The sequence below is a fragment of the Pseudonaja textilis genome, chromosome 4 (genome assembly GCF_049901715.1).
Source record: "Pseudonaja textilis isolate UNSWEBS1 chromosome 4, rPseTex1.2, whole genome shotgun sequence".
NCBI lineage: Eukaryota > Metazoa > Chordata > Lepidosauria > Squamata > Elapidae > Pseudonaja > Pseudonaja textilis.
Window position 1 is genome coordinate 41,139,363 of NC_141993.1, and position 18,503 is coordinate 41,157,865.

The window sequence follows — 18,503 nt, forward strand, 5'->3', positions numbered from 1 at the left end:
TTTCTTTCTTTCTTTCTTTCTTTCTTTCTTTCTTTCTTTCTTTCTTTCTTTCTTTCTTTCTTTCTTTCTTGATATTCAAAATAGTCAGGGTAAAATTTTAAAATGATGGGTTTGCTAAACATGGCTCATGCTGAAATGGTTAAAAGAAGGATCTTTAAAAAGGCAGTAGAGGGGGTACTACATACTGCCATCCAGTCTGAAACTTCTATTTAATGCACATTTTATAACACTGTAATAAAAGCTATTAAGCTAAAATACTCACCTAAATACAGCTATTAAAGGTGCATATATTGAATCTCCATCATAAACATACATATGATCCCAACTACATTCTGTTGCAAAATGATTAAATCTTAATCGTAAAACTGAATTAGGGCTAGGAGAGAAAAGCAAGAAACAGCACTTAAAAATGGAACATTTTATAATGAAATGTACATATAAGCATGTCACTACAGTATTAAAGGCAAGACTTGAATGCAAATGCTACTGTCAATTTTATGATTATGCATTTTTAAAAATTGTAATATGTGGATGCAACCATTGCATAAATTTTAGACATTTCTTTGCAAATGAGAAAATCCAATCTGAACCTGTGGAACTAAAAACTATTTGCTGATTCTGATGTTCGAATATCTGTCTGGAAACAGGCTCTTTACCTACATGGTCTCTCCTTACCCTCATACTCTTTTCTTCACCATGTACAGAAAACTATACTTTATTATGACACATTTGCTTAAGCTTAACTTAGCTTAAACTTAGAAAATACATTGTGGATGAGATTAGGCTGTTGTATAAAACCATTTAGCTCAATTCATTGGATATTCAAATATGGCCTGAAAATTATCAAAAAGAAATATTCTACTCATTCAAACTAGTATTATTTTAATTTGTAAGAATGCCAATTTCAACATCTTTATCTGCTCAGCAATAAAATCAAAATCTGTTATTTGGAACTTCTATATTGATTAATATCAAAACCAATGATATGAGAAAATGTATATCAGCATCAGACTATTATCAGGCCAAAGAGAGCTAGGACACACTTATAATTCACAGTATCAGGCATTGCTTGACATTTTTCACGGCAGGTAACTTTGTAGGTCCATTTCTGCAGCCAGTTAAGCTCACAAATAATGGACAGATATGACCATCAAAATCTGCAATGCCATTCTGCAATTCTATCGTGGATGTAGAATTAGTCATATATTCCTTGTCTGTATTTTGAATTTAATTCTCAGCAATAAATTTCTCAATGTTTTCCCCTGAAATATAACTGGTGCATCAAGAGTTCTTTAGAAAATCATCAAAAGTTCTTTAGAAAATTATCTTTACAAAATCTTTGCCACCAAGTTATAGAAAACAATCATTTTTTAACTTAAAATTTGTCAGGTATCTGTGAAGAGCAAAGCGTATAAACAACATTAATTAAAATATACTTACTATCCTTCAATTAACCATGTACATTTAGTTTTGTATTTATAATTTATGGGCCCATCGGTTAAATATCCAGAAGATTCAGTTAACCTACAAAAAAAAGTAAGTTTTTAAAGCTATTTTTCTTTGCAAAGTACATACAAAAATATTACAATCTGAATGAAGTTTAAAAGAAGAATTTTATATAAAATCATGTCTGAACTAAACTACATTTCTTATCTTTTTTCACTCATTAATATTTGCATACATATTTGCATGCATTCAGTTGCATACAAGTGTACCAAACTGGGTTGCAACATGATAATAAGATATTGACGCAACCCAGTGTAATGAGGGAACTTACAATCAAGTTTATTTTATACCAAAAAGTCTTCAAAGCAGGTAAATACTGCAACTGGGGAAAAGATTCTAGGGGAAGAACTTACTATTAATCAATAAGCAGTGTATATAATTCATAATAAAAATTTCCAGGCGCAAAATAAAAATGCAGTATAATTCAAATAATAAACCTGCAAAATATTTATTATATAATACCCTTGAAAATTAAAAAAAAAATGAATTTCTTTTCAACCTTTCTTTTCAAAATCTTCAGAGCTTGGAAACCATCAAGGACCTTTTTCTATCAATTTACGGCAAAGAGACAGAGATAGAAATAAATAGAATAGATTGTCTTCTGTAGACTGCATCAGTTGCAAACCTTTGAACCATACGACTATACAGTTGTTAATTAATCACTATTAGTTTGGACCACTGTAGTGTGCTATACAAAGGCATACCTTGGAAAACCACATGGAAACCACAAGTGCTAAAAAATGCAGTGGCCCTGTTATTGTAAGGTTCTTACCACCAGAAACACATTTTTCTTGTGCTGCATGTCCTGCATTGATTGCTAATAGGTTTCTGAAACGTAAATGTGATATAGCAGTTAAGATGTTAAACTAGTATCTCCTCAGCTATGGAAAATTGACAGAACGATTTTGGACTAATCACTCTCTCAGATCATCCTACTTCAAAATACTAACAGAATTGCCTTCTACAACTAGAATCAACTCATCCAGTACAATTAGGTCAGCAGAATTTGTTGGTTAGTCACTTTTTAATAAAATAGAGTAGGAGGGGACTAAAACCAGCAGGTGTTAAATGCTGTATTTATTGGCCTGCTTTTTTTTAGACATGAATTTTGTGCCATCTTCAACAACATTCTAATATTTGGTTAAGGTGAAAGAGTTCCACAGAAATGTAGTAATTAATATATTGATACTGTTGGTTTTTATATTGTTAATCAATTATTGTTCAGTTATGTTAATTATGACAATTATTTATCTATTTGTTTTACCAAGGTTGTCTTAATTGTACAATTGTACAAAATTTTAAATAAACATCTCTTAACACAGTGTGACATGAACCTATGACATGTGCCTTTCTAGTATGTAATCACTCTACTGTTTTATTTTTTTTTTTATCTACTAATCTGGAGTAGATAAAAAAATTAACCCCCTCAGTCTAGTCTAGTTGATCAACTACCCTTGAGATAGTTGCTCCAGCTCCTGCCCACCTATCAATTCGAAAGCATGCAAATACAAGTAGATAAATAGGTATCATTTAATGGAACGGTAACAGTGTTCTATGAGTCTCAGCATATAATCGTGCTGGTCACATGAACAAGGAAATGTCTTCAGATGTCTTCAGACACTGCTGGCTCCCTCAGTGGAGATGAGCACCATCCCCTAGAGGAAATCTTTGCCTTTTCTTTAATGTTTTTATGTATTTTTCTAATAATTGTAATCTACTTTTATGCTTTTTAAATTATTTTTATTGTTGTACTCACCTACTCACACTTATACTAGTCTTTGACCATAATAAAGATTTGAATTGAGTTGAGTTCTAGTCCCATTTTAAGCACAAAGCCAACTGGATGAACTTTGAACCAGTCATTCACGGTCTGCACTAGGAAGTAAACCAAATCCAAAAGGCCTGCAGGCACTTACCCAGGCAGTTGCCAGGAATCAAAACCCGATTCAAAGGCATAGAAAACAAGGCACTTCTTATGCCCCGGATGCCGCTATTTAATGTGAAAGATTATTCTATAAACCCAATTTTTTGTTTTCTCACAACACATAGAACAAAAAATTAACCTACATAGGCTTCGTTTGCACATCACATCTTCAATGTAATTTCCTAGGTTGTTATTTAATTGCAAAGCAGAAGTACGTATGAGAATCAGAAATGCCTTGGACATTCAGAAAAGCAACAAGCTGAAGGGCCAAATTAGGCTGTTAATCCTATCAAGGCTTTTTAAAATATCTATTAGCATCAAAATCAGTTATTCGTTCATAGCTTTGTTTTGATTGACCACTGACATGATCTCTAGGAAATTCTGATGGCTCCGATTCTGAAGAATAGACTGGGATCACTCTCATATAACAAGTAAACAATGTGAAAAATATATGGCCTTCAGAGATAGACCCAGGGCCCACATCCTCTTCATCCTAGGGCATGCAGTGAGGAATGGAGAAGAAAGCAATGTGGGCTGCGTGGCTTTACGGGGGAGAAAAGGGCCCTAATTCCCCTCATTAGCCACAGCTGGGGAGACAGTTGATAAGAAAGGCAGACTGCGCACAGCAGGTTGCTGGGAGCAAAGGTGTTGTCATGGCTTATCTGTGTTCCTGGCGTCTTCCCAACTGTGTGAGTTTTGCCATGCTTTCAAGTCTGAAATTCTTGCTCCTGCCCTGCCAAGCTAATTACTTCATTACTGTTTGGACTTTAAGTTATAGTTTGTATTGCTCATGTTTTGGACGTAATTTTCTGCAGTCAAAGGCTGCTCCTGGGAGAGTTTTTCTGCAGCCAGAAGGTAATCTGGACATTGGGGGCAAAGTTGGAGATAATAAAGGGATTCTTATTGCTTATCTGATTGTGTTGCCATCTTCATCACAAAGTCCCTGCAAATTTCAGAGGTGGTTTGGCATTGTCTTGATTCTTTCAAGGGCTGAGAAAGTGGGAATGGCCAAAGGTCACTCAGCTAGTTTTCTGCCTAGGCAAGGCTAGAACACAAGGCTATAGATAACCATCCCTTGGGAGTACTGAGACACTAGTTTCCTGGCCAAGACTGGACTAGATGATCCCCAATATTTCTTGCTACTTTACATTCTATGGTTCTGTGAAAAAGAAGAAAGGAAATTGTATCAGATGAATATTTCTCAGAGCTCCACATTGTGAAAGATAAGTCTGACAAAATCAATTTAAAAATGTAATAGTTATGGAAATGAAAAGCACATGAAGACAGGCCAGCCAACAGAAGAGGCCATTTTACAGTATGAAAATGAAAAGAGGGTTTAAACTATTTCTTTTCAGAGCAGTGAATTCACAGCATTTTTCTATTATCTTCAATAAATATTACTTACCTGTGGTTCCTAAATTTCTGTGAGCATGTCTCAGTGGTTTATTTCTTCTGTATTTCTTCACTACTTCCATGTAGTAAAGTCAGTCACACTTAAGTTATCATTTTAGTTGTTAATAGGTTCTAAAAATCTTTGCTGTTTCCATGCAATCAAAATTGATGTTTTACAGAAAGCACCAATTATACACAGTAATGGAATGGCTGTTTACAGCTTCTACAAAAATCCAGTTTTTTGGAACTGTCTGCTTAGAACCAACTGATTGTATTCTTCTGTAAACAATTTGAGCAACAATCTCTTACACCAAAGTAGCAGTAATTTATCTAGTATACCTATTCCTAAGCAAATAGAGATAGGTGGCAAATGAAAACAAACCACAATGTATTAATTTATTGTTTGCATGCAACTTTCCATACCAAGGAATGAAAATAAGTGTGGAGATTATGAAGTGTATAAAAATTTAATTTGGCTAAATTCTCAGCAGGATTATGGATAGTATCCAGACGAAATAGACATGAGCAACATGCGGAGAAGTTCTTTGTTTGCATGGCATAGCTTTAAATTATCCATTTGCCAGTGGCTTTACAATTACTATATTATCTGAACATGTTACATTTGTTCTTTCAACCAAATAGAGAAAACTGAAACAACCTTAGACAAGATAGCTTGTCTCTTCTAATGGAAAAAGCCATTTTGCTTTCTTTGGATACCATAGCAACAACATTATCTTAATGCTCTAACTTTAACTTTGGGAATTAAGCACTAAATTCCCAGAATCTAATACAATTTAAATGTATTAAAATGCGTTAAATGCATTTAAATTAAGACGCAAAGGGTCTTCTGGCATGCTAAAGATGAGCACATTTATAAAATAGTTGTCTATTCATTCAATATGTCACAATAATTCTGTTGAAAATATAATAATAGGGAATGTAGCAAAAAGGATGGAAACAGAACAGATGGCAATAGCAAAAGAAAAAAAGATCTTTTTCAAAAAGCAAAATGAAAGGAGAAAGAAGCAATGAAGTTTTTCAAAATAGCCAGGTTCACATTCAAAACAATAAAACAGAAATCCCAATGTGAAAGACTAACAAGAATTTGCATGAATCTTCTTTTCAACAAACAAACTTTTTTTTTATTTACGACCATGACTGCAAATGCATTGTTAAGCAGTGTAGGTCATTAAATGAAGCATCACATAGTCATAACTTGTGATTTTCCCGACCAGCTTCCCAATTGACTTTGCTTAGCAGATAACAGATAATCAGAGTTGGAAGGGACCTTGTAGGTCATCTAGTCCAACCCCCGCCCAAGCGGGAGACCCGACACCATTTCTGACAAATGGCAGGCAATCTCTTCTTGAAAGTCTCAAGTGATTGCGCTCTCACAACTTCCGAGGACAAGCTGTTCCATTGGTTGACTGTTCTCACTGTCAGAAAGTTTCTCCTTATTTCCAGGTTAAATCTCTCCTTGTTCAATTTCCATCCATTATTCCTTGTCTGGCCTACAGGAGCTTTTAAAAATAGTTTGACCCCTTTCTCCCTGTGGCAGCCCCTCAAATATTGGAAGACCACTATCATGTCTCCCCTGGTCCTTCTCTTTATTAGACTAGCCAAGCCAGTTCCTGCAACCGTTCATTATATGTTTTAGTCTCTGTCCCCTAATCATCCTGGTTGCTCTTCTCTGTACTTTTTCAAGAGTCTCAACATCTTTTTTATAATGTGGTGAACAAAACTGGATGCACTACTCTAGGTGTGGTCTTACTAAGGCTTTATAGAGTGGGTATTAATACTTTCCTTGATCTTGATTGTATCCTTCTGTTAATACAATTTAGGATTGCATGAGCTTTTTTGGCAGCTGCTGCACACTGCTAGCTCATATTTAGCTGGTTGTCCACTAGGACTCTAAGATCTCTCTCACAGTTACCGCTATTGAGCCTGGTTTCACCCAGTCTATATGTGTACTTTTGGTTTTTCTTGCCTAAATGTAGGACTTTAGTTTTCTGTACATTGAATTTTATTTTGTTAGATACGGCCCAGTGTTCTAGTCAGTCAAGATCCATCTGGATCTTGAGCCTATCTTCTTGGGTGTTAGCTATTCCTGCCAGCTTAGTATCATCTGCAAATTTGATAAGTTGCCCTTCTATTCCCTCATCTAAGTCGTTAATGAAGATATTGAAGAGTACTGGGCCTAAGACGGAACCTTGTGGCACCCCACTGCTTACTTCTCTCCATGTAGACTTAGACCCATTAAGGACTACTCGTTGAGTATGGCTTGCCTGCCAGTTGCAAGTCCATCTAGTGGTGGTGCTATCTATTCCATGTTTTTCTAGCTTACTAAGAAGTAGATTTTTGGAAGCCAGCTGGGAAAGTCACAAGTGGTGATCATGTAACCACAGAAATGTTGCAATGGCTGTATATGAGTCATGGTGACGCAGTGGTTAGAGTGCAGTACTGCAGGCTACTTCTGCTGACTGCTGGCCTGCCTGAAATTTGGCAGTTTAAATCTCACCAGGCTCAAGATTGACTCAGCCTTCCATTCTTCTGAGGTCAGTAAAATGAGGACCCAGATAGTTGGGGGCAATGTGCTGACTCTGTAAACTGCTTAGGGAAGGCTGTAAAAACCCTGTGAAGCAGTATATAAATCTAAGTGCTATTGCTATTGCAATATATGATGACAAACTATAGGTCACTTTTTCAGTGATGTTCTAATTTTAATTAGTCATTGAACAAATTGACTACTGTAAGGTTTTTCATAAAAATTGTTAACTGGAATACGTGGAATCAGATTATCTTGATTCTTTGATGTCATAGACTAACATGGTTTTCCTCCTACCATTATTCAATGGATATAACTACAACTATGGTATATACAATACATTTATAAATATGTATGATTTGTGAATTAATTTTGTTATAGTTTCTATGAGCTATTACCAAAGACTTTCTTATTGTGGTTATCATATTACTAGGCTTCAGCTGTTTCAAATAAAATCCAATTTACAAGTAGTCCTCAACTTGCAACTACAGTGAGCTCAAAATGTCTGATGTTAAGTGATACAGTTAAGTGAATTTGCCTCATTTTATGACCTTCCTTGCCACAGTTGTTAAATGAATCACTGTAGTTGTTAATTTACTAACATGGCTATTAAATGAATCTGTCTTCCCTATTGACTTTGCTTGTCAGAACGTCACAAAATGTCAAAAGTCTCTATGGTAGAGAAATGATAATGCAGTATTGCAGACTAATTCAAGTCACTGCCAGGAATTTGATCCTCATCAGCTCAAGGTTAACTCAGACTTCTATCCTTCCAAGGTCAATAAAATGATGACCCAGATTGTTGGGAAAAATATGCTGACTCTTGTTGGGAAAATATGTTAACCACTTAGAGAATACTGTAAAGCAAAGGTCCCCAACCCACACTCTATAGACTGACACTTTATTGCAGCATGTCATAAACCAGTCCACACAAACAAGCAAAGTCTTCCTCTCTTCATTTTCTGCTTTGGCTAAGATTTCACACCCAAACTATCCTTGCTTCCTCCTGAGGTCAATAAAATGAGGACTCAGATTGTTAGAGGCAATATGCTGACACTATAAACTACTTCGAGAGGGCTGTAAAGCACTGTGAAGCAGTATGTAAGTTTAAGGCTATTGCTATTATAAGGCTGATTTCTATACTAAGTTCCTAGATTCCAAAATTACTGCTAGTCCCTTTGTTTTGTTTAGCCAAATGTGACAAATCCATAGTGTTGGCATTACCTCACAGGTGTCAAACTGTCAGCCCACGGCAGATGCGTCTCATGCAGGCACATCCAACCCAGCTCCGCAAAGGGGGAGAACATCACGAAACATCACTATGACAACATGACACAAGGAGTTTGACATCCATGCATTATCTCAATAACAGCCAGTCTCAGGAGAGGTGCAATAAAAATTACATTAGCTACTACATGGTATATTTTTCTATTTTTCACCATATCCTTTGAAATAGTGTGTATATGTGTGTTAAGAAAGATTCAGGTTAGAGAATTTTAATCTCTACTTCTGAGTGGGTTTTGTAATTACTGTATCACATATATGAAGGTGGGAAGGTGGTTATGGGGGAAGGTTTCAAAGCCGAAAGCTGAAAACAACATCTTGCCATGTGTTGCCAAAGCAACTCTTGCTAAAAAAAAATTAAAAAGAAATAATATGAAGAATCATGATTGTACATGAGTTTCTGAATTTACAGTTTATATCAATGAATAATCAGAATCATTACTATATTATATTTTCTTGAATTGTTCACTTGTTAAAACTGATGTGACATATTAGTAATCAGCATTCTCACAAAATGGCTTGTGTAGTAGCATATGTGATTCTTAGTCCAAATGAGCTATAAAATCATGGTCAACGTTATCCAGAACAAAGTTGTTGATGTTAGCATGTAAAGACCAAGATCTTCGCTTTATTTGAATACATAATAAGAGCCTTGGTGGCGCAGTGGTTAGAGTGTTGTACTGCAGGCTACTTCTGCCGACTATCGGCTGCCTGCAATTTGGCAGTTCAAATCCCACCAGGTTCAAGATTGATTCAGCCTTCCATTCTTCTGAGGTGGGTAAAATGAGGACCCACATTGTTGGGGGAAATATGCTGACTCATTTACAAACTATTTAGAGAGGGCTATAAAACACTATAAAGCAGTATATAAGTCTAAATGCTATTGCTATATTAAATCTCAAAATTAGAGTACATCATAATATACAGTGGATAAGTTTATTTTAAGAAGCTACATTTTGAGATCTGCTAGACAAAATTTAGGAAAGTTCACCCATATTGAGAAATAGTATATCTTGTTAATGATGGATTTTTATTTCAAATCAGAGAAAACTGACACAGGACTTTTCATTTTATGATGTCAAAATGAAACTTTGCAGTATCTCTGCAGTACTCTATAAACAAAAAATGTCAGCAAACCAATGTTTTTATCAGTGTAAACTGACCACAAACAGACAATTATGGATTAATGCAGCATAATAATTAACGTACAAAAATGCTGGAAGCTGATTCACACATATAAAGAATGGTGTATATATAAGTGTGGTAAACTCCTCAAATTGGTGCCTTGTAATTAAATAAAGTTACATGATTGTTTATTACTGCAAAGTAAACAGTAAAAAAGCTACAGTTGTAATCTAACTAAGTAACTAAGTAACAATCTCAGTAGCCTTTCTGAGCTGAAAAAAATTAAGGTCACACCTTATTAACAGTCAGAAAAGAGACTACAAGAAAATCCCTATAAACATTAGGCAATTTGTAAAATATTTCATAAGAAAGCTATGGCAAATAGCATATCTCTGCTATTTCTAAGAAAATTACAAGGGAGTTCAGAAAGAGTTAACTTTAATTCCATGGATGCTTTACATTTTATAATTATGAATCATCCTCAGAACTCAGAAGATGGTATTATGAGTTCCTTCATATTGTATGATACTCATCAGTGAAATTTTCAGACATGATTATAAATCATTGAGAGATCTATTAACTATAAATGTGTAAAAGCTGCTTAAGGTAGAGCCAATGAGCTTAAGACAATATTTTTAAACACATTACATGCTGCGCAAGCAATACTTCAAGCAATCTATTGCAAATCAAATTCATTAGAGTAACATAAATCCTAATGTCCTGAACTAAAGGATTATCAGTAATTTTTCAAATAAAGAAACAACTAAACTGAAGTAGATTTTTCCAAAGATTCCTCAGAGCAGTATGTTTTTTTCACACTTCCAGACTGTATGCAAACTAAATTTTATAAGCTGTCAAAAACAAAAAAATAAAAAGACATTTCCTATTCATCCAAGCACTTCAAATGAGTAGATAATTCTTATATTAACTTTATTTTGTGGACATGAACATCCTTAATTCGTTTCTAGCTGCCTAGAAGGCAGGCTCTACCTAAAGCTTCTTGCTGAATAAGCAATTTTTTTACATTTCTGCCAGCAAAGCCATCGTTTAGTATCAATCTGCAGCAAAATTTTGTACAATAGTCTCAGGTGAGGATTGCTTACCTGAAGCAATTCAGGGCTATTTGCCTTTGAGCTGAAAAGCCCTGATTGACAAGAAACTGTTCTGTCCACTTCTCTTGCTAATGTATGAATGGCAGGGGAAGCAGGTAGAAGAGGAGGAAATGTAGATCTTTGGGACACGAGTTCTCCTACCCACAAAAGATCCAATACACAGAAGGGTGTTTTGTTGACAGTGGTATGAATTTTGTAGTCTTCCACATCTCTCCTGCCATTCATAAGTAACGGCCATGAAGGCGGAAAAGACGCAATTGGCTTTTTAAGCTACAAACTATATGGAACATCCATTTTAACACACAAAACTGCCATTTGTAAAAGTGCTTTGTCTATACCACAGCCATATGTGAAATATTGCAGGTAGAATGGCATCCCAATGATGCAGTTGCTTATCACAGATACATATGCCCCACAAAAGTGAACTGCTTCTCCACATGCAGCTTGGCTCCAGTTGAAGTAACAGTGCTATTCACATTCTTCTTGCTAGCAGCAAGCATGCAGTCTGCTCTACTTCTCACTCTGCTTTGAGTGTTACTCTGTGGCCATGGATGGCAAAATAAAATCGGAGGAGAAAAATGAGGAATAATGGTTCCTTTGGAACTAAATAACTAAAAGTGGGTGGGGGTTGATAAAATGAGCAGGTTTTTTTAAAAAATGAAAACATGTATATCTGCTTGATTTGTTATTGACCGTCTTCATTGCATGATGTTTTCGGAATAGATGTCCATAGGTCATGCCTGTCTTTCATCATCCCACTGCAGAGAACAACTTTACATGCTTTGCCCTGGAAGTGGCATTATTCCAGTTAATTCATCTCCAGAAACTACATCTAGACAATTTTGGGTATGTTGATGCACATAGGATATTGAAACATAGATAGGGTTTCTTCATAACAATCTGCCCCTAACCTGGCATTTCAGGTCTTCTAATCCATTGCCACTGTAACAGAGGCCACCTTGCTGCTAGTTGACCTCTTCTCTTTCCTACTATTCTTCCAGGGATTTGTAGATATTGCATCTTCCAATCAAAGGCTAGAATTGCCAAAACTGAGCACATCAATAATAGCATTTTAGCACTTTCAAGCACACTCCACTAATCACTGTTCAGGATCTCAATAACGAATGAGGAATTTTACTTTTATGTGGTCCTTGGAGATGACTAAAGATGTCTTGTATCTCTAAAATAAAAATATATATCTCATATTCTACTTTGATTTCACCTGAAGTCAGTAAACGTACTTCACAAATCTCAGAAATTTCCAACATTCATCCTTGTAATTGAAAAATTCCAAACAACTGGTCAACCATATAATGGTAGCTGTTCATGCTTCTATAATTACAGGGATAGTTGCTGCAGTTCTCCTTTAGGCAAGATTATCTTTTCAAAGTAGCAAAAACAATAGCTAAAATAAAATATATAAAACTTAAATGGGGCGTTGGTACTTACCTGATACGCCCGTTCTCTGTGAGCTGTGAAGAGCATCCAGTGATGGGAAGGTGCCTTCTAGGAAGGCTGGGCTTAAACTTGAGGACACTCCTCCTCCTCCTCAAGACTCCTCCTTAGCATCCCCAGTTTTGCGAAGCCGAGGTATTGATACACTATATGCTTAAGCCTATGTAATAACCCTGGCTGGAATAGACCCCCTACCAGACAGAATAAAAGGGAGGGGCTGGATGCTCTTCACAGCTCACAGAGAACAGGCGTATCAAGTAAGTACCAACGTCCTTTCGCCCATGAGCTGTTCAGAGCATTCAGTGATGGGACATATCAAAGCTTGGCACTGTCCTAAGGGAGGGACTCTGTCAGGGTTGCAGATCTAACTGTCTCTGAAATAACTTGCTGCACAACTCGCCTACCAAATGAAGCCTCAGCAGAAACAAATACGTCAATTTTATAATTTCTAATAAATGGAGATGGAGAAGCCCAAGTTGCAGCTCGGCAAATTTCTAGTGTAGCTTGGGTCACCCATGCTTCTGTGATGGCTGCACTCCTTGTGGAGTGAGCTGTAATGCCTTGGGTCACTGGAATCGAATGAGAGTCATACGACTTAGCGATGGTGGCCCTTAGTCATCTACCTATGGTAGAGGTGAAAACTTGCAGCCCAGGGTGTTCAGATGAAAGGACATAAGAGGGCTTCTGTCTTTCTGGAGGGCACCATGTGCTCTATGTAGATGTGTAAGGCTCTTCTTATGTCCAAGCGGTGCCATTGGTGTTCAAGCCTGTGTGATGGACGTGAGCAAAAATTTGGGAGCACCAGCTCTTGAGCTCTATGGAATGCCGAATTAACTTTAGGAATGAAGGAGGGATCTGGTCTGAGAACCACTCTATCTGAATGAAAAATGCAGAGATCTTTGTGCACCGATAATGCAACTAGTTCAGAGATTCTTCAGGCAGATGTAATTTCTATCAGGAAAACTACTTTGTAGGTTAGAAATCGAAGCATCATGGTCCTTAGTGGCTCAAAGGGACCTGTAGTAAGAGCCAATAGTACCTTATTTAAGTCCCAAGTTGGATATCGGTGCACTAGGGGGCACCTCAAGTTCTTCGCACCATGCAGAAAACTGCAAATGAGAGGGTGATGAGATATGGAAGTAAGGTCATCCCAAGATATGACCGAAGCCAGGGGCACCACCTGTCTCTGCAGAGTATTGGGTGATAACCCCTTGTTTAGGCCCTCCTGTAAAAATTCTAATAACTGCACTACTGATGGAGAAGTGGGGTCAATCTGAACCCTCTGACACCAATGGCAGAAGCTAGACCAGGTGGCCTCATAGATTCAGTTCGTTGAAGGATGTTGAGCCAACTCAATAGTGTGAATAACTTGAGTAGAAAGGTGTTCATCTCTCAGACGTTGCCGTCAATTTCCATACGGCTAAGTTTAGCCATTGGGGATCCGGGTATAGCACTGGGCCTTGAGACAGCGATATGACCGATGATGGGATCCTCCATGCTGGTACCATCGAGAGGTCCTTCAGGTCTGTGAACCATGCTTGACTTGGCCAATAAGGAGCCACTAATAGCAGGTCTGCTTTTTCTTCCAGCAACTTCTGAATCAATTTTGGGATCACGGGGAGGGGAAGAAAGGCATATAGTAGTCCGGTGGTCCAGTGACATCTGAGGGCGTTCATGTCCTCCGCTCCCTGCAATGGATAACAAGAAATGAATTGGGGAAGCTGTGCATTGAGTGGGGAGGCAAACTGGTAGTCGACCCAACCTCTGAGTAGCCTCCAGAAAGATCTTGGGGTCCAGACACCACTCTGATTGGTCTAACATGGCTCTGCTGAGCCAATCCGCTTGTACATTTGCTATTCCAGATATGTGCTCCACCTTTAGAGAGAGAAGATGAATTTTAGCCCACAGGAATAGTCTTTCTGTTTCCCTCATTAGTAGATTGGAATGAGTGCCCCCTTGTTTGTTGATATTGGCCTTTGTAGTTATGTTGTCTGTTAAGACAAGCACGTGTTTGCAATGGAGATGTGGGAGGAATTGTCAGAGTGCCAAGTACACTGCTCTCAGTTCTAGCCAGTTGATATTGTATCCCTTCTCTGAATCCGTCCAAAGGCCTTGCGCTGTATATGATTGGAAGTGGGGGGCCCATCCCTCTAGACTGGCGTCTGTTGTAACAATCGACCTGTGTGGATCCTTGAAAGGGCATCCCTTGTTGATTTCGTGTTGCATCCACTATCGTAGAGACCTGGAATGGTTGATGGAACTTTTATACAAATCCTGGCATCATCTTGCCCGGAGCATTGATATGGCAACAGGAACCATTGCAGCGTTCTTGCATGGAACCAGGCTCAAGAGATAATAGAAATACAAGAAATCATTTTTCCGAACAATTTAGAAAGGAGATATAGTTGTACTTTCCTAAGAGTTCTGATCTGTTGAGCCAAATCTCTAATGTTTTCTTGTCTGTCAGGGGAGAGGAAAACTTTGCCTTCCAGTGTGTCAATGATGGCGCCAAGGGGAATGATTCTAGTAGACGGTGTTAAATGACTTTTTGACCAATTGATTGAGAACCCATGTTGTTGTAGGGTTACAAGTGTAGTTTGAGTGCTCGAATTTGCTTGATTGATGGAAGATGCCAGAATAAGGATGCCATCCAAGTAGCACTGAAGTTGGATGGACCTATCTCTGAGTGATGCTGCCAAGGCAGCCAAGACCTTTGTAAAAGTTCTGGGAGCTGAAGCTAGGCCAAATGGGAGAGCAATATATTCGTAATGGATGTTGTAACAGAAACAAAGGGATTTGAAATGTGAAGGCCTAATTGGGATATGTAAATAAGCTTCCATGAGGTCTATGGAGGTAAGGACATCACTTTTTCTGATGCTGAGTAAGATGGATTCTAGAGTGGTCATTTTAAATTTTCGGTAAACTAAAAATTGGTTTACGTTTTAAGTCCAGGATTGCCCTCCATGCCCCTGAACTTTTAGGGACCATGAAGAGGTGCGAATAAAAACCAAGACCTTTTTTATTAGAATGGATGGGTTGTATGGCCCGGATCTCTAGTAAATGTACTGTGGCTGTGTCCATGAGAAATCTTTTTTCTGTGTCCCTGGAAATTGGGGACTTCATAAAAAAATCCGGGGGAGCTGAACTCCAGTGCCAGACCAAATCGTACTGTGTTCCTGACCCATGCATCAGTGGTAGAGGAGTCCCATTGGTCAGCAAACCTTTTTAGGTGACTGCCAATGGGAATCTCATTGTGGTCGTTAGCTGGACCTGCGGAAGGGCCCATATCCTGTTCCTCGAAACTGTCTCCTAGGATGGAGCCCCATCTATATCTGTCTCCAGGTTCAATTCTATCTGTCTGTTGTCTGAATCCAGGCTGTCTTTGAAATCTTGGATAGTAGGATTGGTAGAAGGTGTGAAAGGAACACCTACAAAAGAGCTGTAGTGATCTGGACTCTGATTGATGAAAAAGAGAGGGAAGAATTTTGTTTTTGGTTCTGGTTTCAATTAGGAGGGTTTCAAGAGCACTACCAAATAGTTTTTTCTCTGAGATGGGAGCTGAGGCAAGCCACCAATTGTACTTCACATCTGCCTGCCAATGCCTGAGCCAAAGTAACCTTCTAGCCGCAATTTGGGAAGCAATGGCCCTAGAGGAAAATTTAACTACACTGAAGGTAGCATCTGCTGAAAACTCTGCAGTGGCGATTAATTTAGCCACATCTTGATGTGCCCTAATGTTTGAAGCTGGAATGGTATCTTTCAGGTGGCAGAGCCATCTGAGAGATGATGGTAGTGAAAAAGGGGGCGGCTGTGGCAGGGGAGGGGTACCCGTATTATCCAGCCGTGCGGTGTTCTCGGCCTTAAACAGCAGAGATTTAAATGATTGTGGGTGGAATAATCCTGTAAATACGGGGAGGTCAGATGAGAGGCCTTCATCATCAGACATCCCCCTTTTTAGCGGATCCACCTCTGACAATGCCTGGTAAATGGTGTGTACCGACCCCTCCTCCATTTGATCCATTAGATCACCTTGATCTCCCATATCCTGTGTGTACTGAGGGTCTATGACAGTGGGCAATGATAGTTCTGCAGGGGTGAGTACCTGATGAAGGTGTGGATCTGTGATGCACAGAGATCATTCAGAAAAAGATCTGCAAACTGAAGCTGAGGGTGTTCGTCCTGCCTGAATAGCCTGTTGGACACCTGCTGATATGCCCTTCTGGATAGCTAGCTCCATCCACGCCCTCATGTTGGCAGGGATTTCCTCCAGAAGTTTCTCCTCTTGTCTGATGCCAGCTGCAATTGGAGATAATGTTGCCTCTGGAGCCCCCCTTGGGGAAAGAATGTTAGAAAGAGCCTCCTGGGGAGGTTGTATCAATATGCTGCTCCTTCTGGATAAATCCAGAGGGGTGGTTGGAGGGTTCTGGGCCTGTGAGGTAGAGGGTATCAGTGGTGAAGAGGTGAGCTGTGCAGCTGCTCATGTACGTTTTTACATCTGCCTTTCTAATGCCTGATGGTGTCTGCATGCATCTTTGTCTGCTGCCTTAGAGGTCTCTTTGGACTCCATGGACTTATCTCTATTTTTAGCAGTTAGTCTAGATCTGGAGTTGTAGTTGCAGGCCATGGTATTGCCTTTGATAGATTAGCAATGCAAAGAGGCTATGAAATTAAGTGTCTGGAACACCTAGGGGCCTGTTCCCTTAAGGGGCAGGGGATCCTGGAATAAATAGTTCCCCAATGCCTTTAGCAAATGTTGTCTCCTTGTTCTGTTTTGCTTTTTTATCTATCTATCTATCTATCTATCTATCTATCTATCTATCTATCTATCTATCTATCTAACTATCTATCTTAATAACTTAAAGATTTGTAGAATTTTAGTCAATCAAGTCAATTTTTGAATAAAGTACTTGTAATATCAAATATGGAGAACAGAACACCCCCCTCCAGACCCGGCACCTATATGAGGGCACAGAGGTCTGTAACTGATAATTAGATCAGTTTAGCTGCACTTATTGCCTGTGGAATCCAGCAGTTCAAGTCCTCTTATCATCCAGTGGACTGGTGGTAGGGACCTCCCCTTCCCAGGTCCCCAAGAAGGAAAACCTTGTTGGGTAACTTGCCTCACAGACAGTAACAATTACTCAGCAAATTTAACCACGTGGCCTTTAAAATGGTGGCCACCTTGTGGCAGAATGAAAACGAAAGCAGCTATCACCGCCCAGCCTGCTGAAAGCAAAACCGCTTAGCGGAAAGGTGCAGGGGCTAATTCCTTGCCCTGAGGTGTTCTGCGGGGAAAGCTTCGCAATAAAAAAGGAAAAAAAGCTGCACTTTTATATGGAAGCTTTAAACCTTGAAGGGACAGAGCGTTTACTCAGCCGGCTGGGAAATCGGAGAGATAAGCCTCCTTGTTTAGAAGTTTAAGGCAGCATGTCTCTGAAACGAGAGGCTTTTAGCCTCAGGGCAGATTGGAAAGATAAACCTCCGTTTATGAGGCTTTAGCTTCGGGAGGCTGGAACGTAAAAACAAAACAAAAAACCGAGCAAAATGACTTTTGGAGGTTCCCAGGGGGGTGGTTGGCCAGAAACTATGGTTTTATCTGACCTGAGGAATAAATCAGCTAAATCAGCTAAATCGGCAGTGTTCTGTTCCAACCAGGAAAACAATAACACAACCTGTCTGAAGAAAGGCTGAGCTAAAACTGGGGACGCTAAGGAGGAGTCTCGTGGAGGAGGAGGAGTGTCCTCAAGTTTAAGCCCAGCCTCCCTAGAAGGGACTGAAGCACCCTCCCATCACTGGATGCTCTGAACAACTCATGGGAGAACAATATATTATTCATTGCATTAGTCTGTCATCAATGGTATCAGTTACATATTGTGTATAAATAACTAGCTAACTATAAAAAGCAAGATAAAAACAATCCTTCCTTTCATTTTTCTACTCATTTTTTGTATTAACTAATTAAAGTTAATAACTATGAAATTAATACATTCATTACATATTCAGGCAAGAAAAGCTCTATTGTTAAAAGCAGGGGGGGGGAATAATGCAGCAGAGGAAATTTCTAACAAGGTCAATACTGCAGCAATATCTTCAGAGTCTCAATGGTAGGAATGGAGAGCCACATTAAAACCACACTATTAAGACTGAGCTTAGCTATTAG

The 18,503-nt window shown here is 38.7% G+C and overlaps 1 protein-coding gene across 4 annotated transcripts in view; it reads right to left on the bottom strand.

The window, feature by feature from the left end:
* The window catches only part of ATRNL1 (attractin like 1), a 497,977-nt gene that overhangs the window by 456,390 nt on the left and 23,084 nt on the right, over window positions 1-18,503 (bottom strand). For all 4 annotated transcript variants that reach the window (XM_026704834.2, XM_087932664.1, XM_087932666.1 and 1 more), the window contains exons 2-3: window positions 1,441-1,524; window positions 263-376 (exon numbers count right to left, since the gene is read on the bottom strand). In XM_026704834.2, coding sequence (XP_026560619.2) covers window positions 263-376; window positions 1,441-1,524 — 198 coding nt within the window. The remainder of the gene's footprint in view (window positions 1-262; window positions 377-1,440; window positions 1,525-18,503) is intronic.